Source organism: Neltuma alba, unplaced genomic scaffold (genome assembly GCF_004799145.2).
Source record: "Neltuma alba isolate B1F8T4 unplaced genomic scaffold, ASM479914v2 tig00012516_pilon, whole genome shotgun sequence".
Taxonomy (NCBI): Eukaryota; Viridiplantae; Streptophyta; class Magnoliopsida; order Fabales; family Fabaceae; genus Neltuma; species Neltuma alba.
In genome coordinates this window covers 39,246-49,644 of record NW_021636983.1, presented here as the reverse complement: position 1 = coordinate 49,644, position 10,399 = coordinate 39,246, and the positions used below count along the sequence as shown (strand labels likewise).

Genomic DNA, 10,399 nt, shown 5'->3' with positions numbered 1-10,399 from the left:
GGCCTTAAAACAATCTTTTTTCTGTTTGACTTTCTCTTGCACACTCTTATTCCACCACCAAGTCTCCTTATCTCTTTGACCAGGACCTTTGGATTCTCCCAAAATTGCTTTAGCTACCAAACGAACCCTTGAAGCTATCTCTTCCCACATCATGTTTGCATTTCCCTGCAACTCCCAATTCCCTTCCTTCAAAAGAGTCCTTTTGAATAACTCCTGCTTCTCTCCTTTTAACTGCCACCACTTAATCCTGGGTTTTGCCACTTGATGGTACTTTTGCCTGGTACTCTTAAAACATACATCAAGGATAAGTACTCTATGTTGGGCACTCACCCCGTCTCCTGGAATCACTTTGCAATTAGTACACAATCTTCTGTCCGGATTCTTAACCAAAAAGAAATCAATCTGTGATTTTGAGACACCACTTTTGTACGTGATTAAATGCTCCCCTCGCTTCTTAAAACAAGTGTTGACAATCTTAAGATCGTATGCAAGAGAAAAATCGAGAATAGATTGTCCTCCACTATTAAGCTCCCCAAAACCAAAACCACCATGGGCCCTACTGAATTGTCCTGCTTCTTTACCAACATGTCCATTAAGGTCCCCACCGATAAAATTTTTTCTTCGAGTGGTATGCTTTGAACCAAGCCCTCCATATCTTCCCAAAACTTATCTTTAAGGTGTGTCTCTGCCCCAACCTGAGGTGCATAGGCACTAATGATATTGATAGTATCCTTTCCAACAATTACTCTTAACGATATTATTCTGTCCTCAAACCTTTTAACCTCTACCACGTTTTTTTTCCATGTCCCATCAGCGATGATACCAACCCCATTCCTTGTGCTCACCTTTCCTGTGTACCAAAGTTTATACTCTCCAAGTTCCTTGGCAGCTTCTCCAGTCCATTTGGTTTCTTGGAGGCATAAGATATTAATCCTTCTGTCCCTCATAACTCCTGCTACTTCCATAGATTTCTCATTTAACGTCCCAATATTCCAAGTGCCAAATCTAATCTCAGTCTCATGAACTAACTTCTTTAGCCGCCTCCGTCCAAGAGAGTGCGGTAGCCCTTGCTCATTTAACACTACATCCGGACGACGATGCAGCGGCTCTAGCTCATTTCTCACTGTACTCGAGCCATACAGCGCGTCACATCTGGGCAACGACCTAGCATTAGCATAATTACTTCGTTGATCCATGTTCATGAGATTCGACGGGTTTTTACATTGGCTGTCAAGGGCCTAACACAACCCTCCTCCTTTATCCGGGCTTGGGACCGGCTATACAACATAGGCGGCCTTTTTCTAACACGTGAGCTAAAATGGCCGGGCATGATGTGGTGGTGAATTTCTGGTTAAGACGATTGACAAGTGTTTGCAATATATGAATCTTACAGTTTTAGTAGAATCACTGAAAATTCTCACTAATTTGCCCTATGGGATGTAAAAATGTAATTATTAAAAAATTACATTAAATAAGCAGTATTAGACGTATTCTCGTTTTAAAACGTGATTGCATACTACTTGTTCTAAGTTTTTTTTTTATAATCATTATTTTAGGGCTTATAGTATTCTTTCTAAAACTTTCATTCCCATGGAAATGATCTGCTTTTGAAAGTGAGGGCGGGGAGAGACTTCTTTCTTTTGCTAAACAAGCATTCTTTTATTAAAATCAATTCTGTTCAATACACGCTAAATGTGACACTTTTTTTGAATGAGAATTTGAATATTTTTTTTTTGGCTAAAGCATAGCATCCTCTTATTGGAGGCAATCCTATTCGAGTACTAAATATGTACACCTTTCCCCTTGAGAATTCAAACCTTAGTTTGTTACGTTGTGAGGGACTAGTCTCTTCTTCTAGACCTAACTCTTGTTGGTAAAATTTGAATATTAATTTATCACGTTATCCCTCCACTAGCAGACTCAATCCTCTGGTGGACCTAGAAAACAATGCGTGTGATTATCCTACCTTCTGGGTCAAGAATCATTGGGCTATATTCACTCGGGAAAAATAAAAAGCAGAACCATTGGGCTATTAAAACCCGATAGACCGCGAGCAGATCTGTTTGCCCGAAAGGCACGCTTAGCTTCGTATTATTCGGTCATAGCCTCGAAACGTTCTTCGTTCCACTGACTTCTCCACCGCGCTCCCAATGACTAACATGATGACGCTATTGTTACTGTTCAGTTCTCTTTTCCTTTTTCTGTCATACAAATTCGCCACCGCTTATGGTACCATATTCAAGGCTTTTTATTTGTTTCTAATTTTCTGTATCGATTTAGCTTTGACCTTCTCTTTATTTTCCGTCCAGGGGACTTCACTTTGATGTCCAAGAAGCAAGCAAAACGCGAAGAAATCGAAGATAAGGTAAGTAAACTCTATCCGATGAAAAATTATTTTTCCTCTGGGCTTGTTGGGAGGATGGGATGGGATGGGATGGAGTGAGGTGGGAAAAATAAAAAACTCATAATCGTCATTGTTTGAATTGTTAAAGAATAACGGAATGGGAGGAATGGGGATGGATTGCCAAATTCCATCTCTGCTCCTCAAACCCTTTCGGGGGTCTGATATGGACTTTCCCCAGTTCTCCGTCTCTTTTATCACCGAAGATATTCCTTCAATATGAAATTATAAAATCATGTGCCCCTTTTTCATCGTCAGGCAAAAGTGCATTTTGTTGTTTAATTTCAGGCTAAAGTATGCAATTACTTCTTTTAATTTTATATGTAAAGTTTTGGTTTAGTCCCTCAACTTTTAGTCTGGTCCGAAAGTTGTTAACAAAAAAATGATGATATTAAACTATGAAATGTTAATCAAACATTACTAAATGTTAATATATTAATTTTAATTTTTAAAACAACTATAATTATTACAAAAAATCATCGTTTATGACTAACTTTAGCCTTAATTTTATACCGTGTTTGATTTCAGGTTGTTTGGATTACTGGTGCTAGCCGTGGAATTGGTATACATTATTGGTGGCTTTTAACCATTGTTCTACTTTGATCTCGACCCTTCAATTTGTCTTCCTGCATCACAACTTTTAATTTCCCCTTTTCAGTTCTCATTCTTGAATTCTATGATGCTAATCCGCAGTCATTCTTATAGTTGGTCATTGTGACGATGGAAGCAAGCATGTTGATTTGTGATATTTCTTCGTGTGCTTTTATAACCATGTAAAGTTTTGATGAGGAAACGTATATTGTATTAACTGAGTTGTGACGAGCAGTTTACATCAAATTAATTCAGTTTATGTGCAGATTGGTGCCAAAATTATTAACCCTTCTGGTATTCATTAATCAAGAGGCAATAACCATTCATTTAACAAACTTTTTCTCAAATGTCATATAAGACTGTGTTTTCTTCTTTGGTATTTTGATTTCTAGGTGACTGTGTTTTTGTCTGTGGTAATGAGTTCAAATTTTTCCTGACGTTTTATTTCAATACAATTTTTTTAAAGATTTTTTTTTAGTATACAAAAGTTTAAGTGAATCGAAGAGTGTTTATAAAAATACTTATAGATTATTTACAGATGATTTACAGATGAGGTCCTTGTGTTGGCAGTCGGAGATAAAATTCTACCTTTGCTGCTTTGCGGGCTATGAGCCATATCATTGCCAACTATATCAACTTTTGTTGGCAATTTTCCTTTGTAGATTTTGATTATATGATCGTTGGAAATTCTTTTCTGATATTTTCTTCACCTAATTGATGTGTTGGCCAATTAATAATTTCTTTGCTTCCAAGCTATAGCTAATTGGAGTCTTATTTGGAATTAATTTTCTATGCATAACTGAGTTCCTGTTTTTTTTTAAATGTGTGTGAAGGGGAGATTCTAGCTAAACAACTTGCAAGACTGGGGGCCAAGCTAATAATCTCTGCAAGGAATGAAGCTGAACTGGAGCGAGTAAAGCAACAGCTGAAAGGTATGCGCACTATCATGTAGAAGTATGTAAGAATGTGTAATGCGCTTATTTTATGTTTAAACAAACTTATAGATGCAAACGGCTGGCTTACGGTTAGGTAAGCATGCGCCTGACGAGGTCAAGATTTTACCACTGGATTTAACAACCGGTGAGGATTCTCTTAAGAAGGCTGTTGAGAAAGCAGAATCACTGTTTCCCCTTTCTGGTGTTGACTATATGATTCATAATGCAGCTTTTGAGCGTCCTGTAAGTTACTGATTGCTTCATTATATGGTTAGGATCACAAATAAAGAATTCAGTCAAAATTGGATAGTTGTTGGATATTGTTTAACTAGATGGTTGATATATGAACGTAAAAAGAAGTGAAAATAGAAAAAGTGTTATGTTGGGCTTTCTTTTGTTAGCTTGGCCTATAGTTTTTATTTTATCTATCTTATCTGATTTATTTAGAATCTTGCATGTGACTTCATTGTTAATAGCTTGATTAGATTCTTTACTTGATCCTGTAAGTTTTGCTTGTCTAACTTCACTCCTGAATCCTTCTCCACTGTTTCCTGCATGTGTCATTTGTTTTATCCAGTTCAGGAGTTTAGTTCTAATGCTATATACCGGGGGACACTACTAGTCTTTCTCGCTAGATATTGATGGAATATGGGTTTAATAGGTCTGAATGATGGGAAATCTATGTTAGAGTATAAGCCAACCTGAAACTCATAAACTAAGAAAGTTAAAAGGAGGATCTCTAGTAATTGATCTGAATAGTACTTCACATAGCATTCATGGAAACCGGTCCACTACATATATATTATATTGACATCAAACTAACGGGCAATAACTGACTCCTATTCTCAAGACAACATGCCACAAACTGTCAGCACATTACATAAAAGAAACTAACATCTGACAGCATAACGCATGAGAAAAACTAACATTTAAATGAATTTCGGACATCATGGAAGTTACTTCCTCTGCATAACAGATTCATCCCTACTCTCTCTCCTGCTTTTTTCCTCTTCTTTGTCTTGCTGTACGTCATAATGGGTGTAAGTATTCTATCAGATATTCGTCTTCTTCTCTGCATGTCATTGTCCATGGAAATACTATTACTCATAATTTGCTAATCTTGATTCACATTCATGTAATCAATATTCAACAATAAGAAGCTTTATCCTACTAGGTAGGGTTGAATACATGGATTGCATGATGCTATTGTGCACCATCAACAACCAAAACTTTGGATATATATATATATATTTATTTTTGAGTGAAAAGGAATATATATAAATAAAAAAACTGTACAAAGTCTACAAAAGCACTACCATCTAAGCTTCATGATTGACAGGACGAAGGAGATCCGGAGCAGAGATGGTGTGATGATCAATGGTTTGAACAGAAGAAATATTGTTAACCAAAAGATTTCTGTTCAACGATTTCATTGAGTGTTCTCTGTAGTCTTTCTCTACCTCTCTTCACAAGACTTTAAACTACCCATTTCACCCTCCTCACTAGCCCCTCCAACAATCTTCTTTGTACATGTCTGAACCGCCTTAAATGATTTTCTACGATTTGTCTCTTTAATAGATATCAACACCCATACATCTATTATCAACAAATAAGAAAATTACTTTGGCGATGCAAAATTGTTAAGATGGTATAATTAACACCATTCCTAACAATTTTTATAAATAAATGTTTCCTCACGTCATGCTAGACTTTTGTAATGATGTACCTGAGCCAAGGTCTTGAGGTCCAAGAGGGGAATGCTATGAAAGGACCAACGAAGACTAGAGATCCGTTGCGGGGTTGCATCAATTGTCTGTGAGTTAATGATGGGGGAAAATGGAACATGTGGCGGAAGGCAGCTTGTAAGCATTGTAATGTGTTGGGAGACTATTCAGTGATTAGACTCTAATGGTTAGCTGATTAGGATCTCTTGACCAAAGTGGAGGATTGTTTCCAATAAAAGGATGAGATAGGGACGAAATGAATGCACATCTGGAATGAGACATGGCTAGAAGGAACCATTGCAATATTTAATACCATGTGAAGCTATGTTGATCAGATGTGAGGTATTTGTACTCCTTACATTGTTCGCTTATTTTTAGGGAAAAATAAAAAGGAGATACATGTGCTGTATAACAAAGTCATGAACCTAGACAATATTATGTACCATGCAAATATAGACTCAAATATTTACACTACCCACATGAGTTTATTCGGATTCGTTTGAGAATGTATGCTGTCAGACAATCTTGGGAATTTTACCCCTTATCATCTGTCTTGGATAAAATTATTGTTCTTTTATTATTCTCAGTTCCTCTGTTCTGCTGTACATTGCCTTTGCCAATCGATTTTTTAATTTTCATTTATCTGAATATGTTTTGCAGAAAATATCAGCTTTAGATGTAACTGAGGAAAGTCTCAAGGTATCTCATAATGGAGATTCTAAGTCCCTGCTGCTTATTTGTCTAAGCAATATTTGAAAGATTGTTTGTCTTTTTATTGAAAGTCTCTTAATATATTATATTATTTTATTTTATTTTATATTTATATTTGTAGTTGTATTTTGCATTGCTTCTTCCTTCGAAGTAGGCAACGTTTGATGTCAATGTTTTTGGAACAATTACTCTCACACGGCTCTTGGCACCATTCATGTTGAGGCGGGGGCAAGGTCATTTTGTGGTGGTATGTGATAATTCTCTGATGATATCTAATATTGCTTATGGAATCTGGACAGTGATGGTATTTTAAGAGGGTTATAAATACATGGATCAATACTATGACATTCCTAAAGTGGGACAATGTGTGATATTGTCTTTCTTCTTATTTCCCATTTTTCAATCGACAATCTCTTTGTTCTTTGTTTGAGCACAGGTAAGCAGTGCTGCAGGGAAGACGCCTGCCCCAGGTCAGGCTGTTTATTCTGCTTCCAAATATGCTCTGAATGGGTACTTTCATTCCTTGCGTTCTGAGGTATGCACATAGTTCCTTTGTCTCCAAAAGAAAGGCCAGTAACTGACACAATAAACTATGTAACTGTGATATAGATCTTAAGCAAAGAGGAGGAGGAAAAGATATCGATTATCAATGCTAAGTTTAGTTTACTGGGTTATGCCTTAATAAGTTTTTATGCTTGCAGCTCTGTCAAAAGGGAATCAAAGTAACTGTTATCTGTCCTGGACCAATAGAAACGTCCAACGAGTCTGTAGCAAAACCTCAGGCGAAGGGATCATCTGAGGTGTGTTCCCTTGATTCATCATACTCTGCTTGTGTAAAGACTCTAATTGGGTCTGGTTTTTTCCTTAGTTTCTTTCAACCATGTGGACAGTGCAGCCATGTTTAGTAGTTTCTAAATTAAAGCAAGTAGCTATTTATAGTAATTTCTAAATAAGTTAAAACATGACAGTTGTCAATAATTTTGATTTTCTAGTTTAAATTTATGGATGCGCGCTATTCTAGAAAGATGAAAGTTGCTTTCATTATAAGCGTTTTTATGCATTAAATTTATGGACAACATCTTCTCAAATTTTCCCCTTTTCTGTTTTATTACGGTTAGACATGCTTTCTGCTCTCTGCCATGGGGAAGCAAGAGAGCAAGCCCTCAACTATATTCTTTTATTCGTATTTTGGTTTGCTTCTTGTTATAACTATCAATTTACTTGAGACAGAAGCGTGTGCCATCAGAAAAGTGTGCGAAACTCATTATCATTGCTGCAACCCATGGCTTAAAGGAAGCTTGGATATCATATCAGGTATATTCATTGGTGTTAGTAGGTCACTTCAAACTGCTGGTATAATGACTGTAAACTTCTGTTTTTCTTCTCACTTTTCATGAGGTGCTTTTAGATTACTGTTTTAAAGGGTGTTTGGATTAGCCTTTTTAGAAGTGATTTTACGGAGTTCTAGATGAGTATTTGAGAGGAACTCGGCTTGTGTGAAGGCATTTTTTTTAAGTGCCCCTAAGTTATATTCCCATGTTAAATTGAGAATTCTCACAATTATTGTTTTGTAGTTTTTGGCGAATGAACGGAGTTCTGAAGCTTTCTGGCTAACTTGATAAAATTGGATATCTAGGCCAAACAACTAGGCATCATATCCATTAATTTCAAGAACATAGTGGCATATACAGACTCCATGGAGGCACTAAATCTTATTATGAGGGATGTGGGTTATAATCACCCACTTAATAATGAGGTACATGAGGTTAGGAATCTTATTTTTGAAGACTGGGATATTGAACTGCACCAGTCGCATAGGGAGGCACTCTTGTGCAGATAAGTGGGCCAAAGACGCTCATGCTGAAGATAACAACATCTTGCTCAAGGAAGCTCCTTCAGATGTTTAAGAGCTTAACCTGTTTGATAGGCGTCTTGTGGGGCATTCTCCAGATAACTGAGTTGTTCTGTTTCAAGTTTTAACTTGCCCTTTGTAATTTGACAAAACTAGCCATGATATCCCCAGATATCAGGAAGTAAAACAGAACAATTTAAATTGCAAGATAAAGCCACAGGTAAAGGAGTAATATAAATAAGATAGACTAAACTAAGTTAACATATATCAACTAAACACTTGAGGAGCAGCACGTGATATCTGATCACTGATACTTTGACTCAAGCTGGAGAATAAAAGCTGATCATCCCCGCTTGCTGCCTAGAGTTTGAAGCGTCAACCTTAACATGGCTCTGGTTAACAAGTTAGCTACTTGAAATCTAGTAGGGACATGAAGTAGATTATTCAAATTTTTACTTTGATAAAGTGCTGGTCTAGCTCAACTTGCTTGTCCGTTATGATGTACAGAGTTCTTTACAATGCTAACAGTGGCCATGTTATCACATCGGGTTTCATAGGAACTTAAATGGGAAAGCTGAATTCCTCAAGAAGCATCTCTAACTACAATCCTTTAACTACTAGATGTCATCTTCTAATACCTTATCGATAATGACTAGTCTCCTTAAACTCACTTTATAGTTAGTCTCCATAGGAGTCGTAGCTAAGTTACTACTGACCATGCTAGTTTCTTCAAGAAGATCTAATGCGTCTTTTCTGTGAGAAATCTTGATTATGGTTGCTTATGATATGATTGTAACCAATTAAGATTAGTTGTGATTGATTGCAAATAAATAGGAATTATACGTCCACACTTCTCAATGGTTGCACTCTCTCGAAAGTGAGTTATCAAAGTAGGAGCACCAATCCACTTGAATACGCTATCAAATATAATATCTCATACTACTCAAGGACTTGGGTTTCCATATTGCATAAGTTTCATTGAAAGGGAGGAGAGGAGGTTGGGTAGATGGAAAGAAAAGAGGAAGTAATATTGTCATTGTTAACGTCAACAGTGGACACTAATTAGATAATTATTGAAATACGTGTCTTCCATATTACTCAGCAATGTAAAGTGCAAAGGTTGCTGAAAATTGCACTAAAATGAAATTTTCTTGTTTGTCTTGACTGAATTCAGAAGATTGGCTGATTTGCTCTATCTGAAAACTTATTTACCTTTTGACTTCTCATGATACATTCGCATTTTTTCAGCATGTTTTGGCACTCTTTGTGGTTATTTTCACATTATTCTTTATTCTTCTTTTTTGGACCGGAACATTATTCTTTATTCTTCACAATTACAGAAAATCAGAACTTGGTTTTAAACTTTGGATGGAAATGCTAAACTGAACTGCTTTGCAGCCTGTGCTTGCCGTAATGTATCTTGTTCAGTACATGCCAACGATTGGCTATTGGCTCATGGACAAGGTATTAGCCAGCTCTTCAAAATGCATTTTCTTTATTCTATGACTTTTAAGGTTCATTCTGTTGCTCAGTATACATCGGATAAAGTGTCTGTATGGTACATAAAATTAACTGATAAAATTGACTTATAGGTTGGCAAGAATCGAGTAGAAGCTGCTGCACAGAAGGGAAACACATATTCATTGAGCCTGCTCCTTGGAAAGAAGGCCGCATAATGCTTATCGGGGTATATTCGGTGCATGCCCTTGATACATTTGGTTACTATCAAATGGCCCCTCGAATTTCAAGTTGCGTACAGATGTTACTTTTACAATTCCTACAGCGGTGTTGATGTTGGCCGCGTTGTTTAAAGCCCAGTCACGTCAAGAAATCCTACTTTAAAGTAGTTTATCACTTTATCCACGCATAATAGCCTGCTGCTTCTTGTTTTGTTTTTTTTTGGGTGACCCCACGCAGTCAAACCTTTCATAAATTGCGCTCCTAAATGAGGTCTTTGCTTTACAGCGATTCCATGGTTTTTTGAACTTCCTTATCCCCATTTGGTTGGACGGAAGAGTTTTTGATGGAAGTAAAGTGAGTTTTAAAGGGTGTTTGGTGTATTATTTTTATGCAATTTATAAATTTATATTATGACAGGACTGAAATACCCATTAGACTCAAAAGAAAATAACCCGTCTAATGAACAGTAACATTCCCACCGTCGTTCCCAACCAGTGGCGCTCCC

At 36.8% G+C, this 10,399-nt stretch overlaps 1 protein-coding gene across 1 annotated transcript; it reads left to right on the top strand.

Moving 5' to 3' along the window:
• Positions 1 to 2,093: 2,093 nt before the first annotated feature.
• LOC114727987 (dehydrogenase/reductase SDR family member 7) lies at positions 2,094 to 10,261 on the top strand. Its single transcript, XM_028914783.1, has 12 exons — positions 2,094 to 2,229; positions 2,310 to 2,365; positions 2,930 to 2,963; positions 3,826 to 3,924; positions 4,022 to 4,170; positions 6,312 to 6,350; positions 6,517 to 6,609; positions 6,799 to 6,897; positions 7,064 to 7,162; positions 7,593 to 7,676; positions 9,613 to 9,678; positions 9,807 to 10,261. The coding sequence occupies exons 1-12, from the start codon at positions 2,151 to 2,153 to the stop codon at positions 9,888 to 9,890; spliced, it is 981 nt and encodes a 326-aa protein (XP_028770616.1). The 5' UTR covers positions 2,094 to 2,150; the 3' UTR covers positions 9,891 to 10,261.
• Positions 10,262 to 10,399: the final 138 nt, after the last annotated feature.

Bases quoted from the DNA above. Each gene is read 5' to 3' on its own strand.
- LOC114727987 (XM_028914783.1), top strand. From the start codon at position 2,151: ATGACTAACATGATGACGCTATTGTTACTGTTCAGTTCTCTTTTCCTT. The intron at 2,366-2,929 runs GTAAGTAAACTC...GTTTGATTTCAG, and splicing joins GCGAAGAAATCGAAGATAAG to GTTGTTTGGATTACTGGTGC. The intron at 6,610-6,798 runs GTATGTGATAAT...GTTTGAGCACAG, and splicing joins GGCAAGGTCATTTTGTGGTG to GTAAGCAGTGCTGCAGGGAA.